The 17,619-nt window shown below is 36.4% G+C and overlaps 1 protein-coding gene across 1 annotated transcript in view; it reads right to left on the bottom strand.

Annotated features, from left to right (window-relative positions):
- The window catches only part of LOC110580768 (PZP alpha-2-macroglobulin like), a 46,518-nt gene extending 31,867 nt beyond the window's left edge, over window positions 1-14,651 (bottom strand). The window contains 7 exon segments of the mRNA XM_044915222.1: window positions 6,863-6,947; window positions 7,381-7,549; window positions 7,820-7,840; window positions 9,084-9,136; window positions 9,314-9,473; window positions 10,263-10,446; window positions 14,566-14,651. Coding sequence (XP_044771157.1) covers window positions 6,863-6,947; window positions 7,381-7,549; window positions 7,820-7,840; window positions 9,084-9,136; window positions 9,314-9,473; window positions 10,263-10,446; window positions 14,566-14,651 — 758 coding nt within the window.
- Between the last annotated feature and the right edge of the window lie 2,968 nt (window positions 14,652-17,619).

Here is a 17,619-nt window from a genome sequence, read left to right as displayed (position 1 = left end):
CAATTACTCTCTGTAGTTCCTTGCACTTCTTTATCATTTTGGGCTCATAGCAATTGAAATATGCCTGGAAAACATCTTTATCAAGAGGTACTACTCATTAAAACATTTGAAATTTTGCTGCAATGTACAATCAAGTTTCCTTCAGGATTTAAAAAATTTCTTCCTTTTAGCCTATTTATTTTTTATCATTCTTTTTATTCTGTCATTGTAAAATCAAAACTTGTTGTTTATACCAAATGAGAAAACTTAGGTAATTAATAGAACACAAATAAATAAATAAATAATGGAAATAATAAACCCATCATAACATGCATACACACACACACACACACACACACAGATGGAGAGGGAGAAAGAGCCCTGATAAAACCTAACAACATGAGGCTTATAAAAAAAAATTGTTTGTGTGTGCACTCTATATTTCTATTAGTTTTCCCTTAATAAAAATGGAATAATTAGTAATCGGTTTGCTTTGGGCATTAGTTTTCTTTCCTATTTGTAAATGTCTCAAATATCACTTCAAATAAAAAATGTAATCAGAGCAACTTATTCTGAAACCCCTTTTCAAGATACAGATATCAGTCCAAGATGCCGTTGAATTAAACAAATAATTCCTTGGTGATGACTCCAAGACAGAATTGAGGCAGAGGTCCAGATGCTTTGATGCTTCCAGTATATAGTATGTTTGTTTTTTCCTTTTACCATGCATGCTCCCTCTGCTACTGATGATTTGTAGGAAATGAGTTTTAATTCTCAAGGTTGAAATGAACTGTAAGAGTTGTTTGTAATTGCAAAAGATTAAAGAAGAAAGGAACCCTACAAGACAGAAAAAAATTTCAAAAATAACATTAGTAAGTCCTTCACTATCAATAATTACTTTAAATGTAAACAGATTAAATTATCCAATAAAAACAAAGGGGACAAATGGATAAAAATACAAGATCCAACTATATGCTATATACAAGAGACACACTTTATATTTAAAGACACATATAGCTTTTTATCTTGATGAAGTCCCAAAAGTTCATTTTTGCTTTTGTTTCACTAGCTTTTGGAGATGTATCTTGAAAGAAGTTGCTGTGGCTGATGTCAAAGAGGTTATTGCCTATGCTCTCCTCTAGGATTTGGATGGATTCCTGTCTCACACTGAGGTCTTTCATCCACTTTGAGTTTATCTTTGTGTATGGTGTTAGAGAATGGTCGAGTTTCATTCTTCTGCATGTGGCTGTCCAATTTTCCCAGCACCATTTATTGAAGAGACTGCCTTTTTTCCATTGGCTATTCTTTCCTGCTTTGTCGAAGATTAGTTGACCATAGAGTTGAGGGTCCATATCTGGGCTCTCTATTCTGCTCCATTGGTCTATATGTCTGTTTTTGTGCCAGTACCATGCTGTCTTGGTGATCACTGCTTTGTAATATAGCTTGAAATCGGGCAACATGATGCCCCCAGCTTTGTTTTTCTTTTTCAACATCTCCTTGGTGATTCAGGGTCTTTTCTGATTCCATACAAATTTTAGGATTGTTTGTTCCAGCACTTTGAAAAATGTCATTGCAATTTTGATCAGGATGGCATTGAAGGTATAGATTGCTCTGGATAGGATAGACAATTTAACAATGTTTATTCTTCCGATCCATGAGCATGGAATATTTTTCCATCTTTTTGTGTCTTCTTCAATTTCTTTCATGAGTGTTCTGTAGTTCCTAGAGTATAAACCTTTACTCTTTGGTTAGGTTTATTCCGAGGTATCTTATGGTTTTTGGTGCTATTGTAAATGGAATCGTTTCTCTAATTTCTCTTTCTACTGTTGCATTGTTAGTGTATAAGAAAGCAACTGATTTCTGGGCATTGATTTTGTATCCTGCCACATTGCTGAATTGCTGTATGAATTCTAGTAATTTGGGGGTGGAGTCTTTTGGGTCTTCCACATAAAGTATCATGTCATCTGCGAAAAGAGAGAGTTTGACTTCTTCTTTGCCAATTTGAAGACCTTTTATTTCTTTTTGTTGTCTGATTGCTGTTGCTAGGACTTCTAGTACTATGTTGAACAATAGTGGTGAGAGTAGGCATCCTTGACATGTTCCTGATCTTAAGGGAAAGACACTCAGCTTTTCCCCATTGAGGATGGTATTCGCTGTGGGTTTTTCATAGATGGATTTTATGAACTTGAGGAATGTTCCTTCTATCCCTATACGCTGAAGAGTTTTAATCAGGAAAGGATGCTGTATTTTGTCAAATGCTTTTTCTGCATCAATTGAGAGGACCATATGTTTCTTCTCTCTCCTCTTATTAACATAAAAAGTTTCTGCACAGCAAAGGAAACAGTCAACAAAACAAAGAGGCAACCCACAGAATGGGAGAAGATATTTGCAAATGACACTACAGATAAAGGGCTGGTATCCAAGATCTATAAAGAATTTCTCAAATTCAACACCCCAAAAACAAATAATCAAGTCAAAGAATGGGCAGAAGACATGAACAGACACTTCTCTGAAGAAGACAGAAATGGCTAATAGACACATGAAAAAATGTTCATCATCATTAGCCATCAGGGAAATTCAAATCAAAAACACATTGATATACCTACCACCTTACACCAGTTAGAATGGCAAAAATGGACAGGGCAAGAAACAACAAATGTTGGAGAGGTGGTGGAGAAAGGGGAACCCTCTTACACTGTTGGTGGGAATGGAAGTTGGTACAGCCACTTTGGAAAACAGTGTGGAGGTGCCTCAAAAAATTAAAAATAGAGCTACCCTATGACCCAGCAATTGCACTCCTGGGTATTTACTCCAAAGACACAGATTTAGTGAAAAGAAGGGCCATATGCACCCCAATGTTCATAGCAGCAATGTCTGCAATAACCAAACTGTGGAAAGAGCCAAGATGCCCTACAACAGATGAATGGATAAAGACGATGTGGTCCATATATGCAATGGAGTATTACTCAGCCATCAGAAAAGATGAATACCCAACTTTTACATCAACATGGATGGGACTGGAGGAGATTATGCTAAGTGAAATAAGTCAAGCAGAGAAAGTCAATTATGGTTTCACTTATTTGTGGTACGTGAGGAATAGCATGGAGGACATTAGGAGAAGGAAGGGCAAAATGAAGAGGGCGGGAATTGGAGGGAGAGATGAACCATGAGAGACTATGGACTCTGAGAAACAAACTAAGATGGGGTGGGAGGGATGGGGTGACTGGGTGATAGACATTGGGGAGGGTATGTGTTATCGTGAGTGCTGTGAATTGTGTAAGACTGCTGAATTGCTGCATTTCAGAGGTACCTCTGAAACAAATAATACATTATATGTTAAAAAAAAAAAAGAAGATAGCAGGAAGGGAAAAATGAAGGGGGGGAAATCAGAGGGGGAGACGAACCATGAGAGACCATGGACTCTGAGAAACAAACTGAGGGTTCCAGAGGGGAGGCGGGTGGGAGGATGGGTTAGCCTGGTGATGGGTATTAAAGAGGGCACGTACTGCATGGAGCACTGGGTGTTATACGCAAACAATGAATCATGGATCACCACATCAAAAACTAATGATGTAATGTATGGTGATTAACATAACATAATTAAATAAATAAAGAAACAAAAAAAAATAAAGAAGCAAACTAAGAGTTTTAGAGGGGAAGGTGGTTGGGGGATGGCTTAACCTGGTGATGGGTATCAAGGAGGGCACGTCCTGCATGGACCACTGGGTGTTATATGAAAACAATGAATCATGGATCACCACATCAAAAATTAATGATGTATTGTATGGTGACAAACACAATATAATAAAACAAAATTAAAAAAAAAATAAAGACACATATAGTCCGAAAGTGAAGAGATAGAAAAAATAAAAATGGTTAGCAAAAAAGATCAGGGGTGGTTATACTAACATCACACAAAATTGACTTTAAGTCAAGAACTGTCACAAGAGGCAAAGAAGAAATTATATAATGATAAAAGGGTCAATTCACCAAGAAGATATAGCAATTATAAATACATATGCACCTAGCATCAAAGCACCTAAATATATGAAACAAACACTGATGGAACAGAAAGGAGAAACAGACAACAACACAATAATAGCAGGAGATTTCAGTACCCCACTGTCAATAATAGATAGAATATCCAGACAGAAATTCAATAAGGAAACAGACTGAACAACCTTAAAGACTGCATGGACTTAAGAGGCATATATAGAATATTATACCCCAGTGTCAGCAAAGATGTGGAGGAAAAGGAATCCTTGTGCACTGTTGGTGGGAATGTAAATTGGTACAGCCACTGTGGAAAACTATGGAGGTTTTTCAAAAAATTAAAAATGGAATTACCATATGACCCAATAATTCCACTACTGAATATTTATCCAAAGAAAATGATAATACTAATTTGAAAAGATATATGCACCACCATGTTTATTGCAGCATTTTTTACAATAACCAAGGTATGGAAGCAACCCAAGTATCCATCGATAGATGAATAAAGAAGATGTGGCATATATATATACAGTGGGATATGACTGAACCATAAAAAAGATGAGGTCTTGCCATTTGCGACAACATGGTTGAACCTAGAGGGTATTATGCTAAATGAAATAAATCAGACAGAGAAAGACAGATACTGTATAATTTCACTTATATATGGAATCTGAAAAACAAAAAATGAATAAACAAACAGGCAGAATCAGACTTATAAATGCAGAGAACAAAGTGATGATTTTCAGAGGGGATGGATAAAATGGGTGAAAGGAAATGGGAGACACAGGCTTCCAGTTATGGAATGAATAAGTCATGGGAATAAAAGGTACAGCATAAGGAATATAGTCAAAAACATTGTAATTGTGTTATATGGTGACAGATGGTAGCTACACTTGGACTGAGCACAGCATAACATATAAACTTGTTGAATCTCTATGTTGTACACCTGAAACTAATGTCACATTATGTGTCACCTATACTTAAATAAAAAAAGGAACGCATACCAAAAAATAAGTCACCCAAGTCAGAAAAGAAGTAAAACTATCACTATTTGCATAGGACATAATATTATATATAGAAACCCTTCTAATGACTTCACACACACACACAAATCTATTAGAACTAATAAACCAATCCCATAAAGTTGCAGGACAAAAAATCAACATACAAACCCAGCTGTGTTTCTGTACACTAACAATGAACTGTATGAAAAATAAATGAAGAAAACAATCCTATGTACAATAACAACAAAAAGAATAAAAGACTTAGTAATACACTTAGCCAAGGAGGTGAAAGACTTGTACGCTGAAAACTACAAAACGTCAATGAAAGAAAGTAGTCACAAATAAATGGAAAGACACCCTATGTTCATGGATTGGAAGACAATATTAAAATATCCATACTACCCAAAGCAATCTCCAGATTCAGTGCAATCCCTATCAAAATCCTAATGGCATTCTTTACAGGAATAGAAAAAATAATCTTAAAATTCATATGGAACAACAAAGGACACTAAATACTCAAAACAATCTTGAGAAAAAAGGAAAAGCTGGAGCCATCACACTCCCTGGTTTATATAATATGGCCTTGGCATGAAGATGGATATGTATATCAATGGAACAAAGCCCAGAAATAAATTCATTTTTATATATTGTCTTTGACAAGGGTGCCAAGAATACACTGTGAGGAAAGGATAGTATCTTCAACAAAGAAGATACTGTTTTTGGGAAAGATGTTGGGAAAACTGGATATCTATACGCAAAAGAATGAAATTGAACCTTTATATTATACCATACACAAAAATCGACTCAAAATAGATTAAAGACTTAAATGTAAGACCTGAAATTATAAAATTTCTATCAAAAATATAGGGGGAAAGCTTTATGATACTGGTCATTATGCATGTTGTTGATGGAAATGTAAAATGGTGCAGACACTATGAAAGACAGCATGGAGGTTTCTCAAAAAATTAAAAATAGAGATTATTTCAGGTTTTAAAAATCTGTTCTTACACTGCACCAAGAGGATCTATGATCTATCTATGCAAAATACTCCAGGTATCCTCTTAAAATTGGCCAGAGGAGAAATTAAAATTAATCAATTCAATGTACCATTAGGAAGTAATCAGGCAAATCCAGCAAATGGGACATTTGCAGGCCAACTGACCTATGCTCTTTAATAAGTTAACATCACAGGGAGAAAAGGAGGCTAAAGACTTTTAAAACTTTAAGGTATTTATGGATTCCCATGGCTTGTTAAAAAATATTGGAGAAAAAAATTGGAAGGGGGGAGAATAAATGGAACAAAATTGGCAAAATTTCAAAATTTTTGTCATGGTTGATGGGTACATGGATTTTCATTTTACTATTTTGTTAACTTTTGCATTCAATTGAAAATTTCCATTGTAGAGAGTTGGAAAAAAAGGGTACATGTGAGTCATAATAATCAAAAGCAATGAGTAAACAGCATTTTTAGAAAAATCGAGGGAATTTGAGTGTAAAATAAGAATTAGTATTGGAAAATTACTTTTAATTTTGTAAAGTGTCATAATGGCATCATGACTACGTAGGAAAATGTCAGTAATTTTTAGAGGTACATAGTACTGCATCTAGGGTAAAATGTCATGATCTTTGTAATTTATCCTGAAATGTTAAAGCAAAAAAAAAAATGATGTAGCAAATATAGAAAGATGTCAATTGTTAAAATCATGATTATGGGTGTCCTCTATTCTTTTGTATATTTGAAAATTTTAATAATAAGTGATTGAAATAAGTCATTGAAGTAATTTTTTAATTCTGTGGAAAATTAATTTATGATTATGTACCTAGCCAAATAATGACTCAAAATTGAGGCAAAATATGAAATTTCAGACAAAAGCAATTTAACTCACATCCCACATACTGATACGTTCACTTTTTCATCCAGGATACTGATTATCTTTGGCACCTGAACTTTGACCTCAAACTTGGGAAGCACTGTTGATAGAGATAATGGAAATAGGGAGGCTGGTGAACATTTAATGGAAATACAAATATTTCATGTTTATAACTTTTCCCAAAATAATACCCTGAAAAGCTAGATCCATTTTTCAAGTGCCAGCTTTAAGATGATAAGTTTTAACAATTCACACAAAATTTAATTGCCTTTGTGATCACAGCAGATCTCAATGACACTAACAAAGGATGATGGCTCCACTGAAATAAGAATTTTGATACTCGGCAAAGTGTAACTTGCTACTGAAAATCAAACTCTTGTGAGCTTCTGGAGCACAGAATTGTGATGACTTTACAAACAGCTCAAACTGATTCTAATCCAAGTTCAACATACCAATGGGAGATTCAGAAAGCCTAAGTGAGTGCACGGAGTGAAACAAAAAGTTATGTCCTTTTCATTTTTCAGAAGCCATACCAAATTCTTCTACAGTGAAGGGGTGTTCTATCCTTTTGCCCAATTCCTTCTGTACCACCACCTTGTAAGAACCCTGAATGGGCTCAGACGAGAGGGGAAAGGCCAGCTGTTGGAGGCCACTCTCCAACCTGAGACTCTGCCATTGTCCAACTCGATTTCTTTTTGGGTCCTAGAGGTAAACAAGGAGCATGGGGGAATAATTATGTAGCCATGATAGTCCTTGAACCAAACAAATGACTTTGGGGTTGGTAACTGGTTCTTGCCTTCCGAAGAGATAAATGCAGAAGAGAGAAAACAGAATAAACCTGATACCTGGGAGTAGGAAATTTTAGATCTGAAAGGTTTTTTTTTTTTAATAGTAATTCATCTGTAAGGACTATCAGAACTTCTAACCTTAAATGTGCTGATTTCCTTCTGTAAGGCTCTTTCTGTTGCTTACCTCAAGGTATACCAGTGGAATCTATATGAAAAAAGGAAAGAAGAGATGTGATTAGAATTTCACCAAAGGCTGTGATTTCAGACTTATGATCCAATAGTTTATTCAGGAAAAATAGTATCTGTAGTAAGATATAACAAAATTTAACCTGAAACATTAAAGAACTAGAATTACTTAGGGAAACTGGTAAATAGTTCTAAGAAAAGCATAAATATTTCCACAACAATCATTGTGTTGCCATTTCCCCGAGAAATATTATTGGTGAATAAGTTTTATTAATATTTACTAATTTATTAATATTATTTACCACTAATATGTAGGTACTGAAGTCTTCTTAATAAAGAATATGACTATACTCTTTACTTGCATATATTAGGAAATGGATTATTTTTTAAAAAGATTTATTTATTTATTTATTTGACAGAGAGAGAGAGAGCACAAGCAGAGGGAACAGCAGAGGGAGAGGGAGAAGCAGGCCCCCCACTGAGCAGGGAGCCCGATGGGGGGCTTGAGCCCAGGACTCGGGGATCATGACCTGAGCTGAAGGCAGCCACTTAACTGACTGAGCCACCCAGCCACCCCAGAAAATGGATATTAATAGAATGATATGTTATTATAATTTAGACCAAATAGCAATAGAGTTGTCAGAATGATTTGGTTAATAGTTAACCAAGAATATTTTTTCTAATTTAAAAATTGCATTTTTAAAGTAGCTTTATTTCTTTGCCTTGTTAAACGCTAGTTAGAGGAAGGGACACTCAATCAGCAAAAACAAAATCTTTGTATATAATATATATTCTATATTATATCTATGTTATATATTAATATATATTATAGATTATATGTATATAAAATATACATATATGTATTTATTACCATATTGCAATTTTTCTACTATATAGATAGATGGCTAGATATATTCAGAATCAATGAAACTCTTCGTGGTTTAATTAATCATAAACTCCTTGGAAGTATGGGTATGGATAGCTCCTAACTTTTTTATTGTGTCTCTTCATGTTTAATGTATTGTGTTCACAGCAATAAATCTAGCTATTGTCGAATGATTAATTACTATTATAAGAGAAATAGCTTCCTCATCTCTCACCCTTCAATTATGCCTTACATAAGACTCTAGATCTGTGGTGCTGCTGGAGCCCAGTTTCCAAAAGGAATGTTTTTCATCTTCTTGCTTTTCCTGGACTTTCCTGCTCCCACTAGGGTGAGTATTACCACCCCCCACCAAAATCATAACTCTCGAGATACCTACCAGTTCATTCAAGGGGTGAAAATTCTCATCCACAGAGACAATACGGAATTTTACTGAAAAAGAGATTCCCTGGTAAGACTCAGACATGATAAAGCAGGGAATGTGTGTGCTAAGTCAGGAAGCTAAGAGATGGGGATTTTGCAAGTTTACTCTGCAAAACCTGCTGAAGGGTGCCCTCTCCTTCTCAGTACTGCCCCCACTGAGGGAAATAGAGGAATTTCCCGACATACCTGTCTGTCCTGGTTTATAGATGGGTTTGTCTGTCTGGACAAAGACCAGACTTTGAGCATTCTTTACCAGCACTGTGTTCTTCTTCCTAAAGTCTTGTGTTGGTCCCTTTATCTGGACAGTAAGGAATGCCACCTCTGAAGAGGACGAGATCCTTGGGAGCTAAGGAACAAAGAACACTGCTGAGGAGCCACACAATCTTCTCCCTCCCAATCTTTCATCCACTACTGTTTCCTATCTCTCTTTCAGCTTCACAAAGAACTAGGTAAGTATAAATATTTCTCTAGATATGAGTGAAGATAATAATGTAAGACATAGGAGAAAAATATCAGTGAGAGCAACCGTCAGTGGGACCCAAATCTCCATATAGCTTACCAGGATCTCTAGTTCTTAAATCATTCTCCTTTTAACAGAGTATATATATTGTGAAGGAATGGAAAGAAGTCTATCTGTAAAAACGTGGGAGAACATGATAGCTGAGTGTCCCAAGCTGGGCAACCTCAAAGAGGTACTGGATGTTTGCTTTGAGTATCTTGCACCATTTACACATTCAGAGGACAAAGACGCCTAACGTCTCACCACAGGAGAAAAATTCTGCTACATGCTGTCCTTCCATGAGATTTTTGTATAATCTCTTTCTAGGCACTGTCCTACTCTGGCCTGAAAGAGATGGTTACATATCAAAGCTAGAAAATCTAGCTCATATGTTTTCTATGGCTAATAGGATTTTTTTTAAAGAACTTAAATTGGATTTTAGCACATAGTAAAATATTTCTCTCCTATGTTGGTGGAAAATCCATGCTTTGTTCCTTCATAGCTGAAAACCCACTCTCTTTAGTACTTTATGAAGTCCTCACTAACATTAAAGTCATTCTTTGGGATTCAACACCAGTTCCCCATCACCATGACTCAATACAATGTATCAAACAAGGACAGGCAGATAGTACTCACAGTGAAGGAGACGCAATGGAATAAGTCCTTCTGCACCACCAGGTCAGTGAAGAGGCTCTGGTTTCCCCTGAGGGACTCCAAGGAAGCACTTACAGTCACTGTCTCATTCAGGTAGCTCAGAAGGAGGCAGCCCTTCTCAGGGGTCCCAGTGTACAACAGGGAGGGGACAAGCACCACATACTGCCTGGGAAGAGAAGAAGGCTAAATCAGAGAAAAATGGAGGATAGCAAGCATTTTCAACCATAAATGTGCTTTTCATAACAATATGTATTTCTTGCTACATTTGGTTCTACAGCAAATGTCAATGGACTAAGAACATTAAGATGGAAGTTCTATCACTGCCCGGCCTAAGAATTATATTTTTTACTCCTGAGTAGTGCCTCACCCACACAGTCAGTCTGCCGGAAGTTGGCTTCAAGGCTGTTAACAATTTCATAGGCATTCTTTGTGTTATAGAGCATTAATATCTGACTTCCTGAATATATATCCATAAAAGTGCACATATATAATAAATTGCTGGTGACTATTCACTTTATAAAAAGATTTACATTAAAATCTGTCTAAATAAACATCACTGGTACATGGACACCACAACTGAATTTATATAAATTCAACTGAAAAAACTTCAGTGAACATATATCCATTACATAAAATAACTCATATCTATATTGTAAAATAATTTTCTTTATAACAGCAACACTGAAAACAATATATTTGCTCTTTCTCTAAGGTTTCTCAGATATGCCTTAGCCAAAATCAATAATTTTTTTAACAAGTTTTTATTTCTGTCAATAATTTGCAAGCACACACAAGTACACAGTGCATTTGATTAACATTCTCCTTCATTCTCACCCTCTTGAGGTAATCAATATTAATATTAATACTTCTATGTTCAAAAATATATGCTTGTGTCAAACCTATACGGGTGGATAAATTATCTTCACTTACTAAAAAAACAAGTTCACATAAAATATATTATTTTGCAAAGTCATTTTTATTCCAATTATTGAATATATTTAATTATTCAGAGGTATGGACAATCTTTTGCGTGAGTTTTCTTTCTTTCTTTTTTTTAAAGATTTTAGCTTTATGTAATCTCTGCACCCAATGTGGGACTTGAACTTACAACCTCAAGATCAAAAGTCGCATGCTCTACCAGCTGAGCCAGCCAGGTGCCCCTGTGAGTTTACTTTCTTGACTTGGTTGATAAGTTTCCTTTATCTATTATATTCTTGCATATCCTACTCCCCACCCCCGCATATTTCCAAACAGAATTCTACCCATTCTTTGGGAACCATCCCAAGTGACCCCTTTGACACAAAAACTTTCCTGAAGCAGTCAACTCAGTATAATCTCTCTATACTCTGAATCCCTATGGGCTGAAAGAGAATGTGTGTTTCCTACATATTTACTACTTGCAAGGAAATGTGTTAAGCAGTCTCTGTATTAATCCTCCTAGCAATCCTATATGATACATACATCATATTCTTCATGTTCATGACAGCTAAAACATGAGGTCCTCGCCAGTCTCCAAATTCGAATATACAACAGTAAGATAAAATCCCTGCCTACTCACTAAATCAGTAGATCACACATAAAATGTGACTCCTCAAAACTTTAATGATTCAATAGCTGCAGGTTTGTCATTTATTTATAGAGTTAATTTACAATTAAGAAAAAGAGAGTTATTATTTTCTTATATTGTTTTACTATCCTTTCCCTTCTACTTCCAACATGGGCTCTTACACTTAAAAAAAAGCAGGCAATTTGACCCATGAAAAACTATTTTATTACTTTTCAAAGTTAATAGGTATGAGACTAGGAGAAGAGAGTAACAGAGACAGTTTAGTTGTGGAAACTGGAAGTCAAGTTTGGTTCTCTCATTCTCCAAGTGGTCTGCTGCAGCCCATTCATCATGTTGTATGTGTTTTAAGTTGTTCCTTAGCAAAACTATATGCCATGAATCTTTAGATCCACCCTTCAGAAGTTAAAATCTCAGATTTTTAAATTGCATAAATGCTAAGGTTTTGTTCTAAAGCAGAGAAGCTCAGAGTATTTAAATAATCTACCCATAATCATTCAGGTAGTACCTCTCATTTAATCCCTTTCTGGCATCTGGATATTTTTTATCTGAATCATCTACTCTTTCAAAAATATGGTAGGGGCGCCTGGGTGGCTCAGTTGGTTAAGCGACTGCCTTCGGCTCAGGTCATGATCCTGGAGTCCCGGGATCGAGTCCCGCATCAGGCTCCCTGCTCGGCAGGGAGTCTGCTTCTCCCTCTGACCCTCCTCCCTCTCATGCTCTCTGTATCTCATTCTCTCTGTCTCAAATAAATAAATAAAATCTTTAAAAAAAAAATATGGTAAGTGATAAAAATTATCATTTTTCACCTCCCCATCCATACTTTTTTCCCTCTAGTTCTTTGATCTTCATCAGTGTATTATAATTTTATTCAATATACTATTTTTATTCTTATTAGTTATAAGCTTAATTGATGTCATAATTTAAAAATTAATTCCATGTATATTAGATGTTTCAAACAGTTATTTCATAAAGGTTTGGTTAGTATCATTTAATAGATATTGAAATTGGAACCCATTAAGGTTGAGTAATTTGCTCAAGATTTCGTCTGTAAGTGAGCAATTAAACTATTAAAATATTACTTAACCATGGATGTTTGCATTTTAAATATTTGCTTTTGTAGGAGTGACTAAAGTTAGCAAATATTAAACAGATGACTCTTAATTTTCTCTTTTTCATGTTCCCCTCCCACCTCCCTCTCTCTGAAGGCAGAGGAGGACAGTTACTGGGTCTTTTGGGCAATATATCTCATTTATCACATCAAAGGCTGATAATGCTGGAGGGATAGGGGATGTTTTCTGCATAGTGAGAAGATACCTCTTCTGTTCATGACAACTAGGCCATGAAGTTTATTGTTCTTTAACAGATGTTGGATGCGATGTAAAATAATGTTTTCAGTGGGCAGAATGATCGTATGTTGTGTTGAACTGAAAACACAGACTGCTTAACATTTCCAACTCCAATGAATGCTGCTTGCTTCATCCATTCAGCCTTCAGAAATCTGAACAGCCCCTACATATTTCCAGATGCTCTTTGGGTGGAATGCAATGGGAGGTGCTACCATCCACAGTTGTACATGAGATAGAGGAATGATGGCAGAAAAATGTATCCCTACTGATTACTGGGAAATTGTGCATTGAAGAAATTTGAAGAAGAAAGGAAAGCGAGTTGGTCACAGTTCTGATTTCTGCTTCCTGCACTCTGTCGTGGAGAGGCCCAATTGTATTAAGTGGATTAAGCTCACACAAAGAGAAAAGGATCCTTTAATCCCTCTGCACATTTAGGACTCTCGAGGCTGCCTGTATCAATCTGGAATGTAGCTACATTCAAGGCAGGAGTGCACAGTGGGTAGGGGTCTGAACTACAAAGGGGGAAAGGTGACTCTGCAATACAGTTTGTATTAGAATAGTCGCAGGATTGGAGGCAGGATGCTGTGGCAAGTTGGGAGCTCTATAGGATAAAAAAGAGCTGAGGTGAATCGGAGTCAGCCAGAGAGGGCTTCTGGGACTGTTGATCAAGGGACCGAGCTGAGACAAACCAGATGGCTGAAGATTCAAATGATGAAGGCTGGCAGGTGAGAAGAAGCCAGATTAACAATGGCCAAGGAAGACGAAGAATTCTCAGACCAAAGACTCTGAGCCTTTTTCTCCACTAGGAAGGAATGGAGATCACAACCTTCTAGGTCCTCTCTTGGGGAGGAACTGGGGAGAGGTGGAAGAGAAATCTTACGATTATTGGATTTTACCAACTTTAACTGAATAGTTTTCAATTACTCCCTGCACCCCTGCCCAACTGGCCCGTTACTGGGGTCTCTTGCTGAAGACTCAGTAAGTTATTGAAAAACAAAGGAGCTATATACTTCTATATGTGTGATCTACAATATGAATTAAACTGCACCCCACTATGCGCTGTAACTATTTTTATAGTCAATGCTTTCCATCCTAAAGAAAGATTCCGTGAAGGTGGGATTGAGGTTTCAGTGTCTAATCAAATCACACCTTCTAGTGACTACTTATTCTATTTATGATTATGATGATGCAATGAAAAAAAGAGAAAATGTAGAAAAAAGTGAAAGAAAAAATAGCTTATAATTCGTCTCTTAAGATTGGAAGGTATCTTAAGAAACAGGAAGGGTAGCATTTAATGGGAAAGTTAAAGCAAAGATATAAAGAAGAGATGGAGATAAAGCACAGACTTTGAGGAGGGGACTTTAAGAGAGACCGTTCTGCAGGGTCTGAAGCATCGGTAGAAAGCAGGACAAGGAGAAGTAGCATGAAACATGAATGGGGAAGTCTGCCTTTCTCCATAGTGAGGGACAAATCTCAGCCACTGTATTGTGCCCAACTCCCTGCCTTCAGCCTGGTCCCTGAGATGTCTTAAATTTACCAGGTTTTATGTGGCTGCTATTTGCAAACAAGCTCCACCCCAAGGCCTCCAAAGGGAGCTCAGAGTTGGGCAGAGCTTCCCTGAAAAGGTCATTGCTCTCAGTGATTGCCTCATTACCCTCAAGGCTAACCTCTGACAGGCTCTGAGGCATTTCCAGAGGATAAAATTCATATTTTATTTTATTTTATTTTTTTATTTTTTATTTTTTTTTAAAGATTTTATTTATTTATCTGAGAGAGAGAATGGGAGACAGAGAGCATGAGAGGGGAAGGGTCAGAGGGAGAAGCAGACTCCCCGCCGAGCAGGGAGCCCAATGCGGGACTCGATCCCGGGACTCCAGGATCATGACCTGAGCCGAAGGCAGTTGCTCAACCAACTGAGCCACCCAGGCGCCCCTAAAATTCATATTTTAATTAGAATGAACTTTCTTTTACTTTGACAGCAAAGCTCCTGGTGAACAGCTCCGTATAAGAGATTCATCCATGTTATTATGTATAGATTAAATCAGTTGTATTTTATTACAGTAGCACACTTCTTGGTCATCATCAACCAAATTTTGTATGTCCACTCTCCCAGTGATAGAATCAAGATTGCCTCTGCCTCCCTGATACCACAAATAATGCTTTGATAAATATCTTTTTAACATGTTTCCTTAGACACATACACAGAGGTGGGATTGCTGGATCTGAGGCATGTACTTAACTGACTAAATACTGCCAGATTACTCTCCCAGAATGGTTGTAACACACTATGATTCCACCAGATAGTGCATATCCTCAAATTTCTGCCGACAGCGGGTCTTTACATTTTGCCAAACAAATGGGTATGAAGTTATATTATATCATTGTTTCAATTTGTATCTGTCTCACTATCAATGACTTCAAGGTTTTTTTAGTATGCCTTTAGTTTGTAAATTGCTTGTTCATTTCCTTTTCTCATTTTTTTTTTTTAAAGATTTTATTTATTTGACAGAGAGAGAGAGACAGCGAGAGAGGGAACACAAGCAGGGGGAGTGGGAGAGGGAGAAGCAGGCTTCCCATAGAGCAGGGAGCCGGATTTGGGGCTCGATCCCAGGACTCTGGGATCATGACCTGAGCCGAAGGCAGACGCTTAACAACTGTGCCACCCAGGCACCCCCCTTTCTCATTTTTTAAAATTATAGTTGCTATCCTAGTCTTGTTGATTTCTTGGACTTTTTTTGTATAAACCTAGACACAGTTCCTTACCAGTTTTAGACATTATAAATATTTTCTTTCATTATCTCATCTATAACTCTGTCCATAGTATCCTTTATTTCTTAATGTTGCACTGATAAACTTCAACTTCTTTTCCTTGTGATTTATGCTTTTGCAGTTTGCTTTAAGATATTTCTTCCAAGCCCAAATTTGATTCTTCTGTTAATTTTATAGTTTGACCTTTTATAAGTGTATCAGCAAACTATCTGTATTCTAATTTTGCATGTAGTTTTCCTTACAGATTCAAGTTTTGTGTTTTTTTTAAACTTTAATTTTCTTAGCCCCTTCCACTAACAATCTTTTTAAACCCCTTGATATGTGGTGCCACTTATATGGTCTGTTAAAGTCTCATATATACATTGTTCCATCTCTGAACTCTTTGTTTCCTACCAGTGGTCTTCTGTTCATTCTTTTTTTTTTAATTTTATTTTTATTCTTATGTTAATCCCCATACATTACATCATTAGTTTTAGATGAAGTGTTCCATGATTCATCGTTTGTGTCTTCTGTTCATTCTTGCACCAGTATCCCACCTGGCCCCTCCACACCTGACCCCTCCACACCCCCACCCCCTGCCGCATACATGTAATTTGAGCTTACTCATTTCATTGTACAAGTGTTTGATATTCTTGTTTTGTTTTCCTCTGCAACATCTGTCAGTTAATATTTATTTAGCATTGTAATTTATTTCCACTTTTGTTTGTATAATTTTAATGACTATGTATTGACAATGGGCATATCTTCCTGCTTTATATTTCTTTTAAAATATATAATGTCCCTCACAGTACCTTCTGATTTTATTTTTCCTTAAATCTAATTTTGATAGATATAAAATTGCTACTTGCGGGGAGCTTTTCTTTGGTTCATATTTATTGCTTTATCTCATCTCAAGCTATATCTCATTTCAAATTTTCTTTTTTCAAACTTTTTCTTTAAGTGTAGACAACACATTGCTAGATTTTTTCCTTTTTTATCAGCTAGTTTAACAGTTCCTCTCATTTGTTAAGTTTAATGCATTTACAATTATTGTAATTTCTGAAAGTTTTATTCATCTGATTTAAAATATATACATTCTGTTTTGTCTTATGATTGTTGCTTTAACCTAAGACATACTCATGTTTATTTATTCCTGTGATAGCTTAGACTTCCCACATCTTCCATCTAATAAGGCAGGTACTTCAGAAATTTCTTATATACATTTAGCCTCTCCTACATCTATCCCCCTTCCCATATATATATATATATATATATTTTTGAGTAATGAGTTACTGAGGTTTGTGCTGGTTACCAATTCAATACCTTCCAAATCTATCCTTCATTGGCTATTTTGCCTTGTGGAGCTGGTGTCTATGAATTTTTATCCTTTGCCAGGATGTTAAGCTTTTCTAATAAAGAGTTCTGGAGGAACGTTGGAGAAGGAACAAATTTCTCTTCTTGGTTCTAAGGTGCTCCTCTAGGTAATCTCTTTCAGCAGATGTGGTTTCCGCAGTCCTGGGCTCCTCCGGTGCCTGATTTCTGCAGTTTGCATGATCTGTTAAGCACCCGTCTTCAGCAGTGCATGTGCTTCTGCACTGGTAGGCTTCTATGGTGCCCAATAGCTAGCAGCACTTGGCAACTTCTTGTGGATGATTTTCCCCAACACCTTCTGAGGTGC

The sequence above is a fragment of the Neomonachus schauinslandi genome, chromosome 5 (genome assembly GCF_002201575.2).
Source record: "Neomonachus schauinslandi chromosome 5, ASM220157v2, whole genome shotgun sequence".
Classification (NCBI taxonomy): domain Eukaryota; kingdom Metazoa; phylum Chordata; class Mammalia; order Carnivora; family Phocidae; genus Neomonachus; species Neomonachus schauinslandi.
This window is presented reverse-complemented; position numbering and strand designations above follow the sequence as displayed.